Source organism: Rhinolophus sinicus, linkage group LG06 (assembly GCF_036562045.2).
Source record: "Rhinolophus sinicus isolate RSC01 linkage group LG06, ASM3656204v1, whole genome shotgun sequence".
NCBI lineage: Eukaryota > Metazoa > Chordata > Mammalia > Chiroptera > Rhinolophidae > Rhinolophus > Rhinolophus sinicus.
Window position 1 is genome coordinate 21,183,807 of NC_133756.1, and position 25,509 is coordinate 21,209,315.

The following is a 25,509-nucleotide window of genomic DNA, read 5'->3' on the forward strand; positions in this document are numbered from 1 at the left end:
CTCTCTCCTTCCCCCATAAATCACTGAAATATTGACTTCTGAGTAAGTTTTCATCTTATTTTATTGATTCAAAATTATTAGAGAAGTTTATTATATTCTGGAAGTAATAGAATGGCGCCTCCAGAGTCTTGAATTATGTATGACTATTTGTATTATTGGGTGAACTTTATTCTGCTTTTAATTCTTGTACCTGCTTTTAATCATTTTTTTCTCATTGTCTTTCCCTCTTTCAGATGGTTCTTCATCTGCTATTAACGTGTTTGCCCTTACAGTACCTCTTCTAAAATTCTGCATATTAGAAAACCAGATAATCAAGCTTGCCATAATATTTCCTAGGAAATAGGGAGATCCCAAAGACAGTGCCTATAAGAAGCATTTTATTAATAAACTAGTTTGAGATTTGGATACATGGGCACCTTGTTGTTGGTGGTTTTTTAGTTAAAAAAATTATTTTTCAAGTTTCTTTGGCACAAACTTGCTTAAGGAAAGAGTCAATTTTAACAGGAACTTAAAATTTTTAAATTCCTGTTAAAATTGACTCACACACATATGAGAGTAGAAAAAGAGAAAGGAAAGGAGCCTTCTTATGAGGTAAGCTTATCAATGTTTTGTTTTTTTCATACCCTTCCATTTCCCCACTGTTTCATTATCTTAATTTTCCCTTGTCCCTAGATTTTGTTTCTCAAAATGCCTTTTATTTATTCCTTAAAACATGCTTTAATTAGCTAGGACTCCTTATAAGATCTAAATTCTTAAGCTCAGGGTAATGTTTAGATTGATGAATACTTAACCCCCTTAGGTCCACAGATCACTATATGGTCAGGGATAGAACTGCATTTCAGTATAACCGATTTCCTTGGTAATCTTGTGTATTCATTCACAAACACTATTCGAGGGGTCCATAACTTTCATCAAACTGCAAATGGTTTCTGTGCCACAAAGAAGGGTAAGAATCCACGAGGGACAGTCTCTGAGTTGCAGGTCATGAGCTCGTATCACTGCTGCCAGAAACCACAAAGCCTTTGGGGTTTGAGCCACAGAGTTCTGATAAAGGTGTGTGGTACAGGAATTCAGTTAAATTTTGCTGTTGCAACACTATTAGGTAAATTGTTGGACCTCATTTAAGATTAGGTAGAATGAAATGTGGCCATTTTAAAACAGCTGAAATTCTTAAATCTATTGAAAAAATTAGTTTGAAGTTTAGTTTCTTAACAGATTAAAAAATTTTGTATTACAAGGAAAACAACATAATCTCAAAAAAATTGCTAAGACTTTGGGCATTCGAACATTTTTTGGCAACTCACAATAAAATATACCTTTGCACCATGCTTCATTTTATAAAAACGGAAACAAGTTTCATAAAACAGTATTCGCCCTTATTATATATTCTATATATTCTATTTCATTTTTTTAAAACTCGCTAGCTGTGATCTTTTAAAACTGATTTCACAACCCACAGTAGGTCATGACCTGCAGTTCATTTCATGATATACAGAGCCAAAAAGATAAGATTGTGAAATACATTTAAAATATTTTGTATGTCCCACATCTCAAACAAGGTCTCTTAGGAATCCAAACTTGCCTCACGGTAAGAGCATTTTAAAGAAGTGAGTACATGTTTGTACCCTGGGGATAGTCATTAAGATGCTTGTGCCAGGTCCTTTACATTTATTTTATTTAAGGATTTTGGACTTTATCATAGAGCAGTGGAAAGCTAGCCATTAAAGGATTTTAAGTGTGTGGAGATGGGGTGTGGAGTGATTATGTAAATGAGATTTGCGTTTTAAAAAGAGATCTCTGAGAACAAATTGGAAGGAGATAGTGGATATGGAAAGACTAGTTAGGAAGCCACTGCATTAGCAGATATTGTTAACTAGGATGTTGGCAATAGAGATGAAGAGTTATGTATGAATTCTATTGATATTTAAGAGACAGAAACAGCAGAATTTAGTAATGGAATGAATGGAAAGTGTGTCCAGGAGATTAGCATATAGAAATATTAAGAACAACTTGTTTTCGGAGATTGGCTGTGAAGGGGCATAGGAATAAGGGCAATAATGGGATGTGGAATTGAAGGTGTATTAGTTTTAATGAGAAAAACTTGATCATATTTATAAACTAAGGAAAGATCCAGTGAAAAGAAGAGGTTGAACAGGAACAGCAGCGAAACTCTATAGTGTAAGATTTCTGAAAAGGTGGAAACAGATGGAATCCAAACAGAGGTAGTAGGATCGGCCTACATAAAAGAAAATAATTAAGTATTAAGTAATAGTACGTTCATACAGTGAAATCTACAAAAGTACAGATTAAACATCTTCATCAGCCACTCAGTTCCAAGTCCCATAGGCAAATAATGTTAATATTTCTGTGGAGCCCTCAAGAGATTTTACTCACATGCAAGCAAATACACAAAATGTAGCCGACTATACACACAATTCTACACTTTGCCTTTTTTCCCCTCCATTTACTATATCTTGAAGCTATTTTCCTATCAATACATAAAAAGCTTAATTATTCTCTAGGGCTGTATAGTATTGTATGTACCATTATTTAACCAGTTCCCTATTTGTTAGACATTTAGGTTGTTACCATTCTTTTGATAGCGCCTCTATTTTAACAAGGTGGAAAAACAAACGAGATAGGTACACGTGTGGGCGGGGCTGTATGGTTGACTCTAAGAGAAGTTAAGGGGCCCAAATGATCTGGGTGCAGAGAGCTAGGTGGTTCATTTGGGGGCCAGCATATGGAAATTGAATATTTAGGTTAAAGAGCTAGATGTGGAGTCCTATGATCAAATGAGTAGGAATTCTACCTCACCTAGGGAAGTCTGGCCAGGTCCATAAACCAGATGGTGAAGAGGAGTCACTGGACTAGAGTTGGAGACAACAGCGAGGTAAATTCCTGAAACTGCAGGTTTTGTCAGTCATAGTCACTTTCAGAAGAGACCTTGTAATAGAGAAGCACTAGGACATATTTGGTCACCTCAGATTGGGACCCTTCATTTAGGTTAAATGGAATAGCCCATCTGGAGGACAAGGAGTCATCTTTAGGGTGAAGACTATTTTGGGCTCAGAAAAATCTATAAGCGACATTATTGCCTAATTTGCAAAGAATTTCAGCTTTCTACTATTGTTCTTTCAGTTATAGAACTTGTAATTTTAATCTAAAATAGAAAAATTGATTAAGCCTAAGTTATAAATTTGTTTGCGGAGTGACTTAAGGCACCTTCAAGTGGCTATAATTTTTTCAACAACTTTAGTGGGTCTGTACTGTCACACTGTTAGATATCATGGGCCAAGTGTAAGATAAAAACATGAAACAGTACAGAGTCATAGGGTGATAGATACTAGAGGAGGCTTGAGGTGGGGGTGGTTTGAGAGGGCTTCTTAAGGGACTGGGTGTTCAAATATCAAAAATCACGACTTCCCTTTTCTCCTTCTTTGGATTTTTCCGTATATTCCTTCAAATATTTTTCTGTTTCTATGACAACCATCTAAGTTTCTTAATCCTTTCTTTGTTTAATAACTCTTGAGAAGCTGAAAACCGTAAGTCCTCTTCTAGAAAGATGCACGGACTTTTGCATGCAGTTTCAAGGAATTCATGTACTTCCCTCAGCTTAACCACCTCTGGTCTATTATTTCAAACTTCTGTTATACCTGCTTTCATTGCCTTCTTCAATATATCTGTCTACCACTGCCACAGCCTGTTAAAATATAGCCTTTTTGTTATAACTCTTCAGAGACTCTTCTTCAATGCCTGCTACTTAATACATAGGCCAAATATTTAAGCACATTTGATGTCTTCTACTCTTGGAAATTTAACTGAATGGATGTGACAAGCTCTTTTGTAACACCAGACTGAGCCAAATTTTCCTGACTTATGGTTCACATCATTGAATTTCATTACATAGTTCTAAACTAAGAGTGGTTTGTGTACTTTAAAAAGACATTTTGAAGTTTGTTAATCCTTTTTCTTTTGTAGTTTTACACTTTTTAAGTGTAAAAAAACAAAGTTAATTTGCACTGACTTGTATACCTTTGCATTCCAAGTCGAATTGTTGAAACCAAATATTGTTTAGCTAATAAATAGTACCTTACATGCAAGGAACTTTCAAAAGAATATTGTACTGAAAATATATGTATAATATTTATGTATTAGCCTGAATCACAGAATCCTAAAAATAGAGTTAATACATGGTACAATGCCGATGAACCTCAAATACTTTATGCTAAGTGAAGGAAGCCAGACACAAAAGGTCACATATTGTATGATTTCATTTATATGAAATATCCAGAATAGGAACAGGTGGTAGCCAGAAGCTGAGGAGAAGGGGAAATGGGTGTTAATGGATACAGTTTTATTTGGAAGTGTTGAAAGTGTTTTGAAAATAGAGATTATTAGTGGTTGTACAATACTATGAATGTACTAAAGGCCACTGAATTGTTCTCTTTAAATTGGTTAATTTTATGTTATGTGAATTTCACCTCAATTTAAAAAGGATGAAGTTAGATTCCGCTGTAAAAGTCGTATTCTTAGTAGAATTAAATATACATTGTGACTTGTCTCTATTTTGCTTTCATTTTCTGTTCAGCTTATAAATTGAATTTTCTAAAGATAACTTAAAATTAGCTATTTACTTAGTGACACCAACTTTACAAAGTATTCCTTTTTATAATAAATTGCAAATTAAATACAATTACATAGAAATAAAAATAACTAATTTTCAATGCTGTAATGCAACTGTAGTTAACATTTCAATGTATGTTTCTTTGATTCTTTCCCAAATGCAAATATTTTTAAATATATGTGTAATAGTACTCTATAATATTTTGCATTCTTTTAATTTTTACGTAATGTCATACGTATTTTCTCATGTTACAGAGTTCTAATTTTTTAAAGCCATAAATATTCCATCAAGTCTATATTATTCTCTTGTGCGTTTAGACTATTTCTTGATTTCCAAGGTAAAATTTCTTGATGATGGTAGTTAGATGTGTTTGTCATCTAAACATTGTGCCAGGGACCATTTTATGAAAAAATAGTGTGCTATTTTCCTATCAGTACATAAAAAGCTTGTAAATAGCTGGCTGATAGGTAGATAGCCTTGTTTAGAACAACTTTACATTTGGTTCTAAGATTAGTAACTCTCTAGTAATCTTAACTTTTGCGTCACATTTGCACTACTGAGGTCAAGTAAGGAAGGTTTTTTGTTTTTGTTTTTGTTGTGCATTACCAAAAGGACTTCAGCACTCTATATTCCATGTTCTGCTAGTTTCCATTTATTTTATTAGTTAAAACAGTTTCCTGATGACCCGACCCTGGAATTGAGCTTGAGGAAGAATCTAAGACCTTATTTTCTATTTCCAGACTTGTAGGTGTTGACAGCACAATCTGAATTAGTCTAGTAGACAAATATCAGCTTCTCATCATTTATTTAGTACAGTCTTAATGTTGAGATTCAGGAAATTCTTGGTATCTGTGTCTTAAAGAGGAGTATCATAAGACAAGTATAATTTTTCTTGTTTCCTATGTTAGGGTATGTTACATGAAGCAACATAAACAATTAGAAGGCAAGTATTAGGGATATGTTATTGAATGAATAGTGCATTAAGAAATAGGAACCACCTGTGTAGAAGGTGCAACAGCTGATCTGACTAGAGGATGTAGAAAACCTACTTGGTCACACTAATTTTAGTCCTCCTTAGCAGATCCTGGTTGCTTCAGATAAGCAGTCTTATAAGATCCCTACTCCTTTCACCTCCACTCCAAAATATTTCACTAGGCTTCTAGGAAAAAAATCTCGTTAAAATGTAGGATTTTGCGAAACAATTTTCATCAAATGGTGGTGGGGCACCTGCATATCCACATAGTACAAAGAATGAAGTTGGACCCCTTTTTCACACCATACACAAAAATTAACTCAGTGGTTCATATACCTAAATGTAAGAGCTAAAACTTAGAAAATACAGGAGTAAGTTTTTATGATCTTAGATTAAGCAAAGCCTTCTTAGATGTGATACCAAAAGCACAGGTGACCAAAAAGTAAATAAGGTGGACATAATCAGATTTAAAAACTGCTTCAGAGGACACCATCAGGAACTCGAAAAGACAACCCCATGGAATGCAAGAAAATATTTGCAAATCACTTATCTGATAAGGGACTGATGTCCAGGATATTATAAAGAACTTTTACCACTCAATAAAGGCAAAACCCAAATTTTAGAAAGGTAGAGGATCTGAACAGACTTTTCTGCTAAGAAAAGGTATAAATGGTCAATCAGCAAGTGAAAAGATTCTTAACATCATCTGTTATCAGGGGAATGCAAATCAAAACCACTAGGGTGGCTATAATAAAAAAGATAGAATAAGATTTGGCAATGATGTGGAAAGATTGGAAGGACTCCACACACTGCTGGTAGGAATGTAAAATGGTGTAAGTGCTTTGGAAAACAGTTTTGACAGTTCCTCAAAAGACAGAACATAGAGTTATCATATGACCCTGCAGTTCTCCTAGTTGTATATCCAAGAGAAATGAAAACATATGTCCACACAAAAACTTGTACAAGAGTGCTCATAGCAGTATATTCATAATAGCCAAAAAGTGGAAACAACTCAAATGTCCATCAATTGATGAATGTGTAAACAAAACGGGGCATATACATACAACAAAATATTATTCAGCAAAAGAATGAGATTCTGATACATGCTACAACATGGGTAAACTTTGAAAACATGATTCCATTTATATGAAATGTGCAGAATAGACGATCTATAGAGACAGCAGATTAGTGGTTGCCTAAGGCTGGGGAATTTGTGGGGAAATGGGGAATGACTACTAGTTGGTATGGGGTTTCTTTTGAGGATGATGAAAATGTTCTAAAATTGTGATGATGGTTACATAACTCTGAACATACTAAAAATCATTGAATTATAAACTTTAAATGGGTTAATTACATTGTGTGAATTATATCTCAATAAAGGTATATTGAAATTCAGAGTTTATATTTTAATTGGTATGTGCATTTAATGGGCTGGTTTTCCATTTAGCCTCAAAAACTGTTCGAATCCAAGAAATATACCTCCTAGAGTTATTTTGCAAAATTCTTTCAACCAAGTTCAGCAGTCTTTGGAAGAAATTAATTTTTATTGGTGATGGCCCTCGTCCTTCAAAAAATAATTTTAAAAACCAGGGGAGGGTATCTGTTAGAAAACTTAGTACAGTAAATGTAATACCAGACTTCCTGAGCTCCAAAGCCAACCCTTGGCTGCTACAGACACATTCCTTTTGGAATTAATACCGTTTTTTGGTTTGTTTGTTTTTTAAGCGCATCTTTTAACTTCTTAAAGGCTGTTATGTATATTCTGACTCTAGTTAGTTTTGCAAAGAATTCTTGGGCTTATTATTCGTAGTTTTCAAATAGGAATCTTCCATTTAAGGATGAAAAACAAATTATTAAAATACATACTCTTTGACCTGGTAAAATTCAAAGGTAGGATGCTTAAATGAGAAAAATTCCAGTATATTTGGTTGTAGCAAAGTAGTATTTCCAACAATAATTCACATACTAAATCTGAGGAATACCTCTTAACCTAAAACTACCTTGGAGATCTGCCCCACTGGTAAGCAATTCTTTTTCAGAAAGTGGGTGCTATTTCCCTTCTAGAAAACCAATTTGCTTGGTGAGAAGGAAAAGCTAGTTTAATTTAGGAAAGAAAATGGTGGTGGTGCTTAGGAGACTCGTGTCTTGGACAAAATTAACTCCAAGTTGCTTTATTTTAATGATACACATGGATTAGAATCAGAAAGCTTTCAAAGAACCAAGGCAGCCATTCTCTCCTATCTCTTACCCAGGGGCTTCAGGGTTTTTCATTTGTGGACTCTGCTTCACTCAACATTTCTAATACTATCAGTTTCCTCATAAGCTCAGTTTACACTTGCTTCTAATTTGCTGCCCGATGACCTCTCAGGTCACTTGATTCAGTTTTCCAATTCTAATTCTAAGAAAAGAATCTGATTGGTCATCCTCTCTTCATCAGGCAGGAGGTGCAAGTCATCAAATGTTGGGTAGCCTATGGGTCCACTAGAATGTGTGCCTGTCCCAGAAGTTGCCAGATAATGAGCAATTTAGGGATAGTAGAAACTGTGGGTGAGGTAGTTATCTTCTTTTGTTTACTATTTCTGAATCCCCCTACTGTAGGGGATTTAGGCTTCATGAGGACAGATACCTTATTATCTTTGTAAATACCTCTTTTGCCTAACACAGCATCTGAAATTTGGTTGGGTGTTCAAGAAATACTGTAATTGGTGCCTGGGCTCAAAATGTGACCTTGGTTTCAGTTATCTTGAGATTTAGATGGATGAATAAGTTTATCTAATGACTTGCTAATGTTGAGTGCCTATGGTGATAATGCCTGCTAACTCTCCTCTAGTTAGGATACTGTCTATAACCCTGTGTGCTAAGTGGTCAGTGAATATTTATGTAGTGAGTGAAAGAAGCTAACCTTTTCATTTCTTTAAAAACAAGCAAACAAACACCAAACCACTTGGAAGTGGTGCTTTTTTCTGTGCGGATCACTCTGGTTTGTATATTTTCTCATTAAATATAATATATCGTTTGTTAGTGTCTTAGATGGGATGCTGGCTTTTTCCTTCCTCTATATGTATAATTGTATAATACATGTATAAATTATCATTTATGGTCCAGGAACAGCATTAATGCTAATCTTGTGGTTTTTTGGTTGGTTGGTTGATTGGTTGGTTTGGGGGTTTTTTGGTCAAGATCCATTGAACATCAGTTAGAATATGCATTGAGACCATATCTATTTCAAATCCTCCATTTTATGGCTGTAAGTTTCAGTCTGGCAAAATTCAGAGAACATTCCCAGTAGGAGACTGCAGCTGGGGAGGGGGTGGTGCCAGCAGCAGCTTGTAAGGCTGTAAGGAGAAAATCAGAAGAGCTGACTCTTATTTCCTACTGGAGGAAAGCATACAGCTTTTGGTGACAAGCTGCATTCTTTAGCAGTGACTTTATTTTTCCTTCACCACAAACCAGACTTGTACTATTTACAGCCTCAGCACATTATTTAGGCACTTCCCCCGCTGCATTGTTTTAGTTTTTGAAATTGTATCATATTCCCTAAAGTGGTCCAACTTTTACTATAGTACCTTTCAGATAGACACGTTTAACACTTTTATCTGTTTCTTTCTTGGCTTGTAAACTCCCTAAAATTGGGGCCCATATATTTTTCACAACATTCATCATTTTATAGGTGCTTCATTGTATATTAACAAGCAACTGGAATGCTTCTGAGCTTTTTCTCATGACGTCAGACTTTGCTGTTTTGTGTGACTGACCTTATCTTTTTCCTTTGCTCTGCCTCAACTTATTTTGTAATCCTTTGTTCCTTTTTTCTTCTACCACCTCTCATGATGCTGCATTTATTTTCCTAACACACATTTTAATTTTAAATTATTTTCTTTAAGACATACTTTTCCTTGGATTCTCTTGTTTTGTTGTTGTTTGCATGAAGACTGTGGAGAATTAAAGAAAGCATTAAGAAGGAAAAAAATGTATAAATTTATTTGAAATATATTTCCTTCTTGTTGTGAATTCCCCCTTTCTCAAAATTTAAACTCACAGGGCAAGTACATGTGTGTCTTCTATCAACATTGAGGAAATGGTAGATAAGATTATAAGACATGTCAGTAGTGGATAGGGATAAAGGGAAGGGGGGAAGAAAGGAAACAGGAAAGATGAGATGTCTACCTTGGATGACTAGTGATGTCATTAGAGGAAGGCCCAGGTATTGAGCCCTTATCTTGGTAGGTACTTTACTTACATTTTCTTAGTTATTGTTTATAACACTCTTTCGAGATAGGTATTGTATTCATTTTTCTGATGAGGAACCTTAGGCTTAGAGTTATTAAGTAACTTTCCTATGGCTGTTGCATACCTGATAAGTGCCACAGCTGAAATTTTATGAAATGTCACTGTACAGTGACATTACACTGTACAGTGAAAATGTCTTTTCATTGTAGTTCTCTATTAGTTACCTAGATAGTAGGCATAGATATTTTGAGTTTGAGAAGGAATGTGGAAGTAAAAAGATAATTAGTTTGGTTTTAGGCATATTGAAGTTCCTGTAGGATATGTAGGTAGAAATTTGAAAGAGGCAACAAACAGATATTATCACTTGGAGAAAGAATCTTGGTTATAATTTATAACAAATTTTCCTTTTTGGTTTTATTGTGGCTTAATTCAAATCATTAGCAATTTTTTCATAGCATGTTTACAAAATCCTGATATGAATATATGACATGAATTACAGGAACACAAGTGCTTTGGTTTGATCATGAGTGCTTTGGTTTAAATCATTCAGTTATCCAGTAATGTTTGTTGAGTCCCTACTATGTGCAAGATAGGAACCTACAGTAGAGGACAATTGTTGGTTAGGGAAGGTTTCTGAGAAAGTAAAAGTTGTTCGGCTGAGCTCTGAAGGAAGAAAAGGAGGTATTTAAGCAGTGGCGATGCAGGAGAGTGTTTCATGCTGAGTACAGTAGGTGCTATGACTTTGTATAGGAGAGACCATGGTTCTTTAAAGATCTGAAAGAAGACCAGTAGGGCTAGAAAGCATTGAGAGCATTGTTAGATGAAGAAGGAGGTCGGTAGGTCGGTCAGCAGGTAGGTTACCAGATTATTCAGGGCTTTGGAGTTCTTGTTAAGGATTTTGACCTCCATCCTAAGAGCAGTGGGAAGCTGCAGAAAGGGATTTTAAGGTGTGTTTGAGGAGGGCATAGGTTTGGATTTGTTTTGAATAGATTGTTCTAACTTCTAGGTAGAGAACAAATTTGGATTTGCTAGCTAATATTGTACACCAGGGAAGAATTGGGAGCTTAGACTGGAGTATTGTCACTAGACATGGAAAGAAATGAACAGATTCTGCCAGTATTTCAACAGAAAATAAATTCACTAGAACTTGATGGTGTGTTGAATATGGAAGGGTAATTGAGAGGGAGGTCCCAAAGATGTCTGTGTCTTACAGAACTAGAAAGAGTCATTTACTGGACAGCGAAGCCTTAAAGAGGACCAGATTTAGGAAGGGAGTTCATTTTTGGACATGTTGAATTTGCAGTACTTTTGGGACATCGAATTGGAACTGTCAAGTAGAGCCTGGAGTTCAAAAGGGAGATCTAGACTGGAATATAAATTTGTAAATCATTTATATCTAGGTGGTAATTTTAGCTGTTAACATGCAGGTAGAGTTACGAGGTGAAGAGTATATGGCAGAAGAGGCTGGGACAAAACCAGTCACATTTGTGACTCCAAATACAGTCACATTCTGAGGTACTGGGGATTAGGGCTTCAACATATGAATTTTGGGGGACAAGTTAGCCCATAACAACATCTCTATTTCGTGTTTTTCTCTGCTTAAATAATGTTCAAAATATTAGTTCCTTCAGGGGTCTTTTTAAATTTACTTTGAGAAAAGGAATAAAACACAAATACTGCATAGCAGCTCTTGTCAAAACATACCTTTTTCATAAAGGAGCATTTATAATGAACATAGCCAAATACACTATTTGAAAACAAAGGAATCAATGCAGGTACTATTCATCACTCTGGACAGTATCTAGAACGTTCATCGATTCCATAGGAGAACTCACAGGACTTATTAGCATATAATTGTAATCACAGCTGTGATTTATTATGGCTAAAGAATATAAATCAAAATCAGCAAAGGGAAAAGGTGCATGGGTCTTTAGGAAACAAGCACAAGCTTCCAAGAGTCCTGCAGGTGTCAAACAGAATGCGCTCTATTCCTGCAGCATTGAATTGTACCAATATGTGTGAATGGTTGTCTACCAGGGAAGCCCAGGGTACTGAATAAGTATGCTGCCTGTCACATACCAAAATTCTAGACTTCCAGAAGGAAAGCAAGTGTTCAGCATAAATCATATTTACACAAAGAAATTAGGCACAATGAACCATCAGTTAAGTAATAGTGAGAAGTGTCCCGGATTGCAAATCTTTTTAAAATTGCGGTTTTTATATCCCTAATCTTCCATTCCATGGCTTCTAGCTTACGTTAGAAAACAAGATTCTGGGGCGGCTCAGTTGGTTAGAGCGCAGTGCTCATAATACCAACGTCGCCGATTTGATTCGCACATGAGCCAGTGAGCTGTGCCCTGCACAACTAGATTGAAAACAACGACTTGACTTGGAGATGATGGGTCATGGAAAAACACACTGTTTCCCAATATTCTCCAATAAAAATTAGAAAAAAAAGATTCCATTTTGCCACCTAGAAAATACCATTAACACTCTAGTTACTAAATAGTTGATAACTCATACATCAGGCCATTATTAACAGACATGGTGGTAATTAAAATTAGGTGTGTGTGGTAAGAAGGGTGAGACCACATCCATCGTAAAATTTCAGTTCTTAGTCATTTCCTTCCCTCTATGGCTTTCTGAAAAGTTGCATATAGACTGAAATTAGAATGTTGAATCATTTTAAATATCTAGACAGTACTTAGAGGGTTCCTTTGATTTAACAAAAAATACCAAAGAAGAAAATGCATTCATCATGCAAATTAAGATAGGATTTTAATTTTAATATCTATTTAGTATGTTTCTTCATAGAGTTTTCCTTTTCTGTTCTGCTTTCTGTGTTCTCTGTACATACACAAAGTAAACCAACCACAAGTCATAAGAAATCTAGCCACTTAAAAAGCACATGCTGAGAGATATTACTTGTAAACAATTTAGTTCATTTTGTTTGTAGTGGGTGTGTTCAAGGATTTTAGAGTCCCTTATTACCCATAGGCGGATACCAGTTGTTCCAGTGTGACTTCAGATGTGTCATCTTAGTGTAGATGGCAGCTCATCAGGACTAGTCAGCTGGACTGGGACTGAGTCAGGAAGGTAGTTTATACCGGAAATAGTAATCCAAGGATTGAAAAACTCAGAGCCGACAGAGGTCACAACAGACCAAAATGTTTCTTGTGTTCAGGGACAAGCCAGAAAGCCAGGACCAAAGCCAAGGGACAAGAGCTGTTAGCTTCAAGTCTGCAAACCAGAGTCATTTGATGATGGGGAGAAAACAAAGGGTTAGAGTAACTTACAAATATTGACATTTACAAAGCTCTTTGATGTTATCTTATATGAGTGTATCATCACCCCCTAAAGTGGTGCTATTATCTCCTTTATTCAAAGACAAAGAGAGTTGGCTCAAGTCACCACAGTAAATAGCAAAGACTCAGATCTTTGAATTTTTCACTGAAAATCGCATATTCTTAGATAAAAGTGTTTTTAAAACCATGTTCCATTGATTCCTAAGATTCTGCCAAGGTACCGCTGTTAGGCGATGGGGATGGGATGCTCATTCCTCCCGGGTCACATTCCATCCTAGTCCCATTCCACCATAGCAGCTCAGATTTAAATATTGTGATTATAAATAAGATTCCTTTGAACAAAATAAGTTTTGTTGCTTAAAAAACCCATTGGATTAACAGTCTGTGCTACCTGTTTTAGACCAGGTAGTTTATAAACGTGGCACTGGAGAACAGAAATCCTAAAGTCAGTGCAAGGAGAAACTGTCCTCAGTGTTTTAAAATAATGTTCCAAGCTAGGCAGTAGCAGAGTTTGACTTTCTCCCAACCCTACAGTAAGAACTACCTGAAGTAGCCCACAGGAGTTCAATTGAAGGACAGAGAAGGTATGATTAGACTATAGAGTTTATTTTTCTACCAGTACTAGACTCTTCTAAAGGGGCAATTTAAAAATGGATTTGATGTGTTTTGAAATTCTTAAATTCTATAAGTTATTGAAATTATAAAACCTTTATTGCAGATGAAAAACCTTTGTAGAATCATTTGTTAGAAATGCCTTATTTTGATGGCTTTCTTAAAATGCCATTTCAGTGTACTCTTCTTCAAAGTGATGTAAATGAACAAAATCGAAATCAATTTAACTTACAGAATCTTCTTGCTATCCAGCAACCAAGTATGATGTAGTGGAAATTACTGGATTAAAAGGGAGACCAGAATTCTAATTCTAACATTGTCAATAATTATGTGACTGTAGGTTAAGCAAGCTTGGGCCAATAAAATGGGAGAGTTGGGCTTAATGAATTCTAAGATTCCATTTGGAAAAATTCTACTTACCTCTACCAATCATTTCTTTTTTGATTAATTAAGATGAGGCCTAGGGACAGACTCTGTCAATATTGGGTGTCAGGGAGGAGGGCTGGGGAAGACTTCATTCATGTCAACAACCTACTTGACAGGGTAGAATTTACCAAAAGACCTGCAGGGAAAGGTAGAGGGAATAGCAAGAGCAAAGGCAGTAAGATGGAAAAGCATGGGACATACAGGAAACAGCTAGTTTTGCTGCAATAGTAGATAGGTAATAGTTCTTTGAATTAAATAAAACTACTACTTATTGAGTTCCTGCCATTCCAGGGTTCACCAGCTTCCTCATTTAAGCTGTCTAACAACCCTATAAGTAAGGTGGGATCTAATCCAGATGGGTTAAATAGCTTAAACATGGTCACTCTGTTAAGTGGCAGAGAAGTATAATAACTTAAGCCCATGGTTAACTGGATCCAAGAGCCACATTTAATAATCTTCTTTGCATGTAATATGTACTAAAATCATTATTTGGATGAGGAATATAGTTTTGATAAACATTCACATGCTCAATTATTATTTCCTAAATGATGAGATAGACGTATGGAAGTGCTTAAAGTAACTATTAATGAATTTATATGGAAATTTATAAAATATGAAACTTGGAACTACTGGCATTTTACTTGTACCAGAGAATATACTCTTAATTATTTGATAAAGGATATACTGGGTTTTGCGATCTTTAATCATACATTTGTTCTGAATCTCAGAGGAAAGGAATATTTAAAGTCTTACATCATATGTCGAACTGTCTTTGACAGGAAACTACTGTCAGAAAATGAGTTTTATAAGAATTAGGCTAATTTAAAGGAACATAATGGTATCGTTAGGAGACGTTGTGGTAAAAGTTTTTTTTTTTTTCTCCCTAAAATTTCTCTTTGAAAAGGGAAATTTTCAAAGGTGGGTGCTTTCTCTATTTTATTTTGAACCACAGAAGCCATTAGCTCAACACAGCCCCAATTGATGCTATTTCTGGATGATTATGGTGGTCCATTTCACAGAATTTTTTTAAAAGCTTAACACAAATTTATCAGTTATTCCTGGGGACATAATCTCACAATTGCAAATGTTGGTTTGTCATTGTAAACAAGTGCTTAAATTGTAGAGATCATGAGTAATCTTACAGGATGAATAGAAATAACATTTTCTAATATAAGTAGTTCTGATTTGACTTGAAATTTCCCAGGAAAGTTTCATACATGGATACAAAGTGTTATGTCTCAGTTTATTCAGTAGAGATGTTCTCTGGAAAACCATATTAGGTGGCTCAAAACTGGTTCTAGCCACAATTAAATTATTAGGTCAAAGATGTACTATCTTCCTTGTACTTCATTGAGGTCTCTTCTCAAATGTCTTATCAGAGAGGTTGTCTCTGATCATCCTATCTAAGGTAGCTCCCCCCATCACTCTAGGAACTTTATTTTGTTTACTCTCAACTCCCCACCCCCTGACACAATAGGTACTCAGTATTTGTTGAAATAATGTATAAAGGGTATGAATAAATTATTTCATAACTGTGAGTAGAATAAAAGCAATATGTCTAAATTAGTATATTTCATATAATAACATATGTAAGTAAATGAATGTTACAAATACATATTTGGCTATTTGATTTATATCCCTTAAAAGCTTATGTATTCCACTTAGAAGAAAAAAGGGCCTCATTTGACTCAGGCAATTATCATATACAAATATGTATCCAAAAGCCTAAAAGGAATTTTACAAAAGTTTATTGCAACAATATGCAGTCTTTCCAAATAAATAAATTACTTTAAGACTATTGTCTACATGGAAAGAAAAGTGAGTTTGTAAATAAGAGTCTATAATGGCCAGTTCTAATGTAAACAGTGGTATACTGAGGCCACAAAATTCCATTGTAGCCTAGAGAATGTCGAGTACAGTTCATTAGATTAATTAATTAATTTATTTGTGTATCAGAAATGAATATATCTCAGTTATATGGCCTTCATGGAGAAATACTTCAAATAACATTCTGCCAGTTTTTCAATGAATCTTATATTTAAATCCTTCAAAGTAGGTCAGATATGCCCAAGTTAAGGCAGGGTACAACAGAATTTTGTACTGCTGTACACTAGCCCAGCCTACCTTTCACCAAGCCCCCCCTCCCCAACCCCCAGCCAAAAAAAGAACAAAAGAAAACATTACCCCAGAAAACATTTTTAAAAAATAATCCTTTTCTCCATTTCTTCAAATTTAGGAACAAGTTCCAGTTCCGGTCTATCATCCAACACCTAGCCAGACTCGCTTAGCAACTCAGCTGACTGAAGAGGAACAAATTAGGATAGCTCAAAGAATAGGCCTTATACAGCATCTGCCTAAAGGAGTTTATGACCCTGGAAGAGATGGATCAGAAAAAAAGATACGGGAGTAAGTTTTAATAAATTTGTACATGTTTCAAAGGTCTATCTCCAGAGATTTTCTTTTGAAAAATATTGTCTTGCATTTTGGAAGTCAGGTAATATATAATCAGTTCATGTAAGAGAATGTTTAGATGTAGAAATTTAAGAAAAATTTTCATATAAAAATAACTAAGAAAAGGTATGAATTCTGACCATTTTATGTGTTGTGTATGTCCATTTGGATGACAGTTGATGCCAGTTAAAAACAGGCCACCTGTGTGAGTGTGAACTAGTACCAACATTGCCTTGTCAGCTGGGAAAGCAATTTTTCAATGTGTCAAGGACCTTCAGGTGTATATCCTTTGAGTCAGAATTCTAGAAATCTATCCCAAAATGTGCACCTCACTCCAACTCCTAGAGCTTTGTGCACTAGGCAAAGATATTCACCATAGTTTTATTTAGTGAAAAACAACAGTAGAGGTATAGTTAAGTAAATTAGTGGTATATAGGAATACTTTTAGGTTATGCAGCCATTAAAATTATTTACTAAGGGTTTTGAGTGATGTGAGGAAAATATTATATCCATTTCTTAACTTGTGGAATAATTTTATTAAGCCTGATGGGTTGAATATAAAATTTTATTTCAGAGGTGTTTTTGTCTCCAGAGCTCATTATTGTCTGACAGTCTCCTAATGAGGACAGCCATTCTCCTTTTAGGTTGAGACTGGTCTTACCAGTACAGACATAATGTAATTTACTGCGTTAATGTTTGACTGAGCCATAGCACCACTTAGTGCTAGCACTTAAGATCATAGCCTACCTAGACAACTGACTTTTGAAACACTGCAGAATTGGGCTGCTTCTTTAACCTGTAGAAAAGTGCATTGAACTTGAACTGGGGGTAGTGAAGACACTTTTAACCTGTAGCAGCCCAGTAAATAGGCTGAAATTAATGATTCTGTTTTTCTACAGTTATTAAAATGAAAAGTGTCTTACCCTTGGGCTTACACTAAAAACTCAGTTCAAATAAACATAAGTTTATCTCACTGATGGTTTCCTACCTGAAGCATCACATTCTCCTTCAGGTGTCTTTTACATGGAGCTATTTTACAAGCACAGTTCTAACAATGCACTTGATCCCCATGTAGTCCATTTCTCTTTCGCTCTGTTGATTGCTCTCAAACCCTGCAAATCCCAGGAGATTGAAAAAGAGATTGTGGCTAATTTAACACTAGGAAATAATTTCAATTTGCTTTGGTGGTAGGTTGACAGGCGAGCCATTTTCATGTGTTCAGATTAACACTGTCTTTGTAATGTAATTTTGACAACTATTCTAGACAGATAGATCACTTCTCTAAAAATGCTTTCCGATTTCTTCTCTCTTACCCCCAACAGGTGTGTGATCTGTATGATGGACTTTGTTTATGGGGACCCAATTCGATTTCTGCCGTGCATGCACATCTATCACCTGGACTGCATAGATGACTGGTTGATGAGATCCTTCACGTGCCCCTCCTGCATGGAGCCAGTTGATGCAGCACTGCTTTCGTCCTATGAGACTAATTGAGCCAGGGTCTCTCATCTGACTTCAAGTGAACCATCATTTTTGGTGGTTTTGATCTTTTGTCACTGAGCCCAAAGAGCCAGGGATTAGGAATTAAGATCATGCACAAAAGTTTCCTAAAAATTCCTGAATGGCTGCAGATGTTGGGGAAAAGTACGTGATATTTTAGAAACTTAGGGGGAAAAGTAGGATGGTATTTTTATGTAAAGCCTTGACCCAGTGTTTAAAAAATATAATTGTATTTAGATCTTGTATTGCTCCAGTACATAGGAATTGTGTAAAGTGTTACAGCAGCTGTATATGTTTAAATTGTGTGTGTTGAAGATTAGGAAAAAGATAGTGGTTGTTTTTCCTAAACGAAATAACTTTCTTCTTCCCCCCACCCAAATTCTTTTCTGAAGTTGCTGGCATTTGGGTCAAGGTTTTATTAAAAGCTACATTTTATAACACTGGCACAAAAAAAAAAGTAGTTTTAAGCTTGTTTGCACAGTTCTTTTTTTCCATTGGAAATGGAATTCATTGCCTTAGGTCTTTTTAAATAGTGTATTATTATCGTTGGGGCTGGCTCTATGCTTGAAAACCAGTTTATTTATAACCTGTTATAAGTGCTATATCTGTTTGCAGTTAGGAAATGCAGAATTCAAAGTAATCTCCTAGCTTGTAAGCAAACTGAGATGCACTATCCCTTTTCTATAAAAAGAAATGAGTTAATGTGTCAAGAAACCAACTCTAGTAAAGTGGGGTTTAATATTACCCTTTCCTATGTGTTTTATCTAATTATTTTGGTTGTTAATATGGTGATAATTAAAAGTCAAAGTAAATTTTAAATATTAAGATTTCTGATTTATTGAGCTTGAATTATGCCACGATGCTTATGTAAAAATGAAAGTGGCACCATGGTAAAACTGAGAAGTTTCTCAGTTGTAACAATTTTGATTTATTCTTTCCTGTGACCTCCTTCCCTATTGTCTTGAACCATAGCAAAAGGATACTGCATCTCTTATTATTGTAGTGCTGAGGTTATTGAAGTTATATAAAACACATCTCAGTCTGTGTTTCTTGGAAAGGAAAGTCCTGCTAGCTGACTGACAAGTCTAATAAGCAGGGAGAATTAAGAAAAATATATTTCGTTTTGCACACAAATGCAGAATTTGTATAACCACATGACTTCATAGTTGTGATCTCAAAAAAGAAGGAATTTATCCTTTACCTTTTTCTTGCAGTTAATGTAAGAACACTGAATCTCTAAGCTTCTGAAGTGTTAGGGGTAGAGATGGTCTAGTAAAGATGTAGTTGTAATATTTTATTCATTTAGCATGTGTTTATTTTGCCTTATGTACTCAGAGGTGATTTATTCTTTCAGCTCAGTGATATTACAGCTAAAAAAATCATTCATTAGCAAAAGGAGAAGCAATTTCAACCTAACAAATCAGCAATGTTTATTATTTTATATTGAGTTGAATATTTGACTCTTAACACTTTTCTACATACAAAACATAAGTATCTTGAAGGTTCTTCACAATTGCATTATAGAGGAATTTAATATGTCATAAGTACTTCTTAAAGTTTTGACATTTGACTGTAGTATCCATATGTTGAATAATTTTCTTATGAGCCCCATGATGGGAAGACTTAAAGACAAATTTGAGAAAAAATGAAAGAAATTAGATTATCAGGTTCTATTAAATTGTTACATGTATCTTGCTTAAGTTTTGTTCATTAATTTATATCCACCCAATTACATAAAGCAAATTTGGAGGAAACACCTGAAGTTGTGCAATATTTTTAGTGATATTACTTTTTTTATCCTTGTTTTCTACTTAAACATGATGGCTATGTCAAGTATTATAGTCAGACTTTCTTTTTTGCTATGAACTTTAAAAAAAAATCATTTTCTGTGTTGCTGTTAGTCTTTCGTTATTACAAGGCTTCTTTCACAGAAGTTTGGCAGTAATATTGAAGGAGCCGAATGCTTTTTTTTCTTTAGGTACCTTTTATTCTTTAATTTTGATCGCCATATACCATGTTAAGAACCATCAATTTTGGCTTTTACTAAGTTAAATAAAGTTATGATACAGTTGTAAAGGGCTAAAGTTAGAGTTGATTACAATGTTACAATTAACAATGTTCCCCAAGTTATCTAATCCTTTCTTTAAAATAGACATGTATGGATTTAATTACTTTTAAATATCTAGGTATATATACCTTTTGGGAAGCATTTTTTATGACTTGGCATTTAATACCACCTAATAAATTCAGAAGCTTGATAGCTTCAAATTTTCTAAAGCCAAATAATAGGCTTAACATATTTAGATTCCAGCAAGGTATGTTCAAGCTTGGTTGTAGGATTTATAATGTCTGAGAAGCCTGACCAGTAAAAAAATAAAAGAATCTTACTCTTTTTACTGTAAACCCAACACGTTAAGATATTTATAGTTTGGTTCACACAAACTTTTTCAATTCTATGAATATTCTTTATTGAAACTCTCTTAAGCCAGGTATTATAAGACTCTCTCCCTACTATCGGTGTCAATTATGTGATATAAAACAGTATGATTTTACAGAATACACTGAGCATTGAGGTAATAAATTCTCTGCATACAGAGCTCCTTTGTAAGGAAGCACGCATGTAAAAACAGGGAATAACAATAAAATAGTCAATAATAGAGCTGCCTATGGTCCTGAAAATGGTACACAGGAAAAGAAGGTAAGTTTCTTTGGCATAATTCAGAAATTTATGCAGTTTAGTGGCTACCTCTGCTTACAAGGGCATTGGCGCAGTTTCTCAGTCAACTGATTACACTTGTACATAAGTGCATCATAGCTGACGTTAATAACCTCAACTCATTTTTTAAGCCTTTAATTTTTCAATTTGATTAGAATCTCCTGAAGTAATCTTAGATTTACTCACCTGAATTTAAAGATCATCTACTCTTTTACTGGATAGGGAGCAAGTCAAAGAAGATAGCCCTCTTTCTGTACCCTGTCTGTGGCTCTGCCCTGCTCCCATCGTACACTCTAGACTTCCTTAAGACACAGGCCTGGTTCAGGAGGTTCTCCTCGTGGGAGGCATGGGCACGAGAGCCATCGGAGGCCTGTGCAGTCTTCTCCTGACTGCATTATATTGATCCTTTGGGGACTTAGCTGAATTCCTTATTTCTTCTTGTTTCTTATTTCTTCTTATTTCTTGGTCTGTTTCTAAGTATTTTGCCATTGAGGTCTCTTCTTTCCATCAAGTTTGTGCCCCTTCAGAAATGAATCAGTATTATAGGCCAGCTTTCCTCTTAAAGGTTTGGATCCACCCAGTCATCTCTTTAAATACATTTTTTCCTTAGAAAGAGATACTCAGAACCTAGCTTAATAAATCCTTGTTAAATAAAAAAGTACAGAATAAAAATATCCAACTACAAAATTGCTATCATTGCACTGAATATAATTACTGATTGGCCCACTGTTAGGTGAGATTTTTCTGAGAGTATCAAAAATGGTCTCGGAAAGAACTTTTTCTCGGTACTGTATCTCTCAAAATATGCATTGCCTGTGATCGGGCAATGATTTCTTGCTCACAATTCAGATTTAGACAGGGCTTTAGTCTGTGATAATTTAAGTGAAATATAAGGGTTTAATAGAATAAATTGCATTATATAAGCATTTTCAAATAGTACTTTTTCTAAGTAGTTTAAAAGGTACAGTAAGTTAATTTTATGTATTTAAGGAGTTTACTGAACTATATATTAGCTCTGCACATAAAGTATTTTTAACTAGAGAAAAATAACCTCCAACATTTTTTTAGAACTCCTAAGAGTTACAACACATGGTTTATATTAAAAGAATATATAGAAGTTAGTAAATGGATAAGGCATATGTATTTTGGGGAATATTAATTTAAATATACTTTGTAATTCCTTTTCTGAGAGCCTCTGCGTCTAAAAACATCCCAGAAAAAATTGATTAGTCAACAATTCTAAGCAGTCCTTTTTTAAACCACACAGGAGTAGTTTAAAAAGTAACAGCAGTACTGAGTGCTTGTGGGTTAGTCAAAGTTTGTCCAGATACGAATACCCAGACTTTGCTTTTCCATTTGTCCTTTGGCTATTTCCTTGTTCTTTAGCATGGAAACAGGAAATCCAGATGAGTCTCTTCACAACCCATTACCTGATCCATAAAATTTTTGTTAGAGGCATCAGTGAACTTTTACAAAAAGGGTTTGGATATATTTATATGCACATTTTAATTGCCCATTGTTCTCTTTTGCTTTATAACTGAGTAGTAGGCATTATTAGCTCGGGACAGTAACTGGACCCATCTGATCACTGTTAGTGATAGACTAAAACCATTTACCATTTCATAAAGTTTTTAAGGAAACTTTAAGAGAGATACTAACTTTCCTTTAGATTTTTGTTTGAGAAAAGTTACTGTCCACTGGGCGATTTACTCATCTTTGCATGCTTTCCAAGGAAGGTTGTTTTTCTCTGTGTATGAATAAAGAATGAAGCAGCATTACTAATAAGGTACACATTTTAGGCATCTAAGACTGATGGTGTTCGAAGGAGAAACAGCACCCGTTTGCTTTGAATCCCTTCTGTAACATCAGTGCTTGCAGACTCCAGATTTCTTGGCACTGAGAAAATGAAGTGGAAAGGACAACTGAGGGTTTGCCTCAAGAGTCTGGTCATAGACGTGAGCTCTGAATGCTTGAGAAGATTTGGTTGGCTTTGCAAAAGTGATGAGCTCAGCTTTTCTCTGGGTGCCACACAGCAATTAATTTAGTCTTTTAGGATCCAAAAGCAAGTCTTAGGCATTGTGTGAATTGGGAAACCTGGACTATGCTATCAGAAAGATCCTGAAATTGGCTTCCAGCACTATCCGTGCTAGAGGTGTGAGACTACCTAGTCTACATACTGCCAATTCCAGAATCAGAACCAACCCTTGAGCTTTGAAACAGTGTAGAATCATGACCTTCTATGAGAGTAGCTGAACTTAGAAGATTATAAATTAATAGCTACAATTCTAGAGTGCAGTATGTGAGGAAGGGAAGTTGTTTTTTGCAAACTGTCCTTATGGCCCTTGCTTACACTGATAATCACTATAATGTTATCTTTACATGAGGAAGAATATAAACATTCCAGTCATGAGACAGGTTCTTATCGAGTAGGGTATGTTCAGATGGTTCATTATTGCAAGTACTGTTCTCAGGACTATTAAACTTTGAGTGAATGGCTGTGAAGATCTCTTTGAAGTAAGAAATCATTTTTATGGGTATGGATTTGATAAACTGGGCTTCTGTTTTCCTGTGACAAGCAAAAGAACATGAAATGCCAACTCACATTGACTCTTAACAGCCTATCACTTAGCATATTGAAAGTTTTTCCCCCCTAGTAGCTGGTGAAGGGAAGATGTATTTTTATCAGCAGTTTTGCACAAAGCAGAACCAAGGGTGCTGGAGGCCTTTGGTGTGGCACCAGCCTCCTCAATTCCATGTTTAACCCTATATAATCCATTCTGCACATGGCAGCTCAAATAATTTTTAGTAAATTGGGTGTCATTCCCCTGCTTAGAACTGGTATAGCTTCCCACTGTGCTGAGAGTAAAATCCAAACTCCCTAATGGAGATAGTAGGCTTTCTGCCTCTTTCTCATAGTACTCTACTTCTAGCCCCGTAGACTTTTTTGTGCCTTCTAAAATGCCAAGCTCTTTTCCTGCCTCAGGTCTTTCAGAATTATAGTTTCTGCCTGTAGTTCACTTCCCCAGATTGTTCAAATGGCTGGCTTCTTATCCTCTGGACCAAACACATGCCCTGTCTATTTACTCCATGGCTCTAATTCTTTATTTACTTATAGCTCTTTTTTACCAGATTAAGCTCCATGAGAGCAGGACAGTTGGGTGCTCAACAGTTACTTATTAAGTGAAGAAAAGGGGGAAGGAGGCCCTAGGAAATCTGAGTATTTCTAATGGAGAGGGAGCCACCATCAAGGAAGTCCCACTGGAAAATAGGGATCTTATAGAGGGTTTTTGAGGGTGGCAAGAAGAAGGGCGGAGGCAAAGCTCTTCCTGAGTGGACACCTTTCTGATGAGCCTGTCACTAGCCAGTAGTGCACTATACTCACTGCCCTCATCCTTCCCGCCCCTGGGACGAGGCAGGCCATGGCTCTGTATGTCAACTTGGAAAGGACACACAGTGGATACCTGTTCTTTTTTTTAGTAATTACCCCCAACTGAGCATATGACACAGCCGGACGAATTATAGAACCTCAGTCCCTTTCTAAGGCAGTGGTTCTCAAACTTGAGTGTGTCTCAGATCCACCTGGAGGGTTTAAGATTCAGATTACTCGGCCTCACCCCTACAGTCTGTGGTGGTGGTGGTGGGGTGGTGTCTGATAATTTGCTTTTCTAACAAATTCCCTGATGTAATGATCTGGGGAACCACTGGTTTAAGGGATAGACATTAGAGCCAAGCCAGACTCATCAGAGTCCTTACATGGGATTTTTCATACTGGAGATAGGAAAAGAAACCCTTTTCTTCTGGTCACAAAGCTGTAAGGATGTGAGGTTTGAACTGCCATGTACCCCTGTCGTGCAGAGAAGCCAGTTGGAGAGAAATCTAACACAGGAGCAAAGCCCAAAGATGAAGAAGCACTAGAGTCCTTGATTCAGTCCTCCCCTAGGCCAAACAGACCACTGCCTTCCCACAGTATACGCAGGCCGGTAAATTTACTACCTTGGTATACTAGGGGCTGTGCTAGGCTATTTGTTTACATGATTTTACCCTCAGGACCATGTGAGGCAGATGGCATTAACCCCATTTTATGGAAGTATAAACTGATTCTCAAAGCAGTGAAGTAATTCCAACTAACTTTGAATCCAGTCTGTGCTTTTTCCCCACTACCCCATTGTCGTGCGGGGCGGCCTGCGGGGTCTCTGCTCCCGCTCCCCACATAAGAACGCAGGATATGGTGAGGCCAAAAAGGAACACCCACAGAGCCATAGGTAGGGGAGTCATACTACTATATACTCCCTGGCTGCTGGGTTGGAGAAACAGGAAACAGGAGCCACACAATTCTCAAACCTCACTGCACCGCTTGCAGGCTCAGCCACCATCTTCTTGCTAGCCCCCATTTTCTGCTAGTGTAGCCACAGCAGTTATATTAGTGGTCAATGGCTCACTGGTTACAGCTGACGGCCAACTAGCCACAGCTGATGGCCATCCAATTATGGCCGTTTACTACCTGAGCCAGCACCTTTCTATGTGAGGCCGAGAGCCTGGAAACTGCTTTCTGGGGCTCTGTCCCCATACTCCACCCCTACAGGCTCTCTCGCCTCACAATCTACGCAACAAGCGTCTTCCGCGAGGGGCCCTGTGCGAGGAGCCTGGAGTTGAATGCAATATCCTGGAC

The 25,509-nt window shown here is 36.2% G+C and overlaps 1 protein-coding gene across 1 annotated transcript in view; it reads left to right on the forward strand.

The window, feature by feature from the left end:
• Positions 1-20,200, forward strand: part of RNF11 (ring finger protein 11) — a 34,390-nt gene extending 14,190 nt beyond the window's left edge. Inside the window, exons 2-3 of the mRNA XM_019742867.2 lie at positions 16,410-16,579; positions 17,947-20,200. Of these exons, the coding sequence (XP_019598426.1) occupies positions 16,410-16,579; positions 17,947-18,118 (342 nt within the window). The 3' untranslated portion in view covers positions 18,119-20,200. The remainder of the gene's footprint in view (positions 1-16,409; positions 16,580-17,946) is intronic.
• Positions 20,201-25,509: the final 5,309 nt, after the last annotated feature.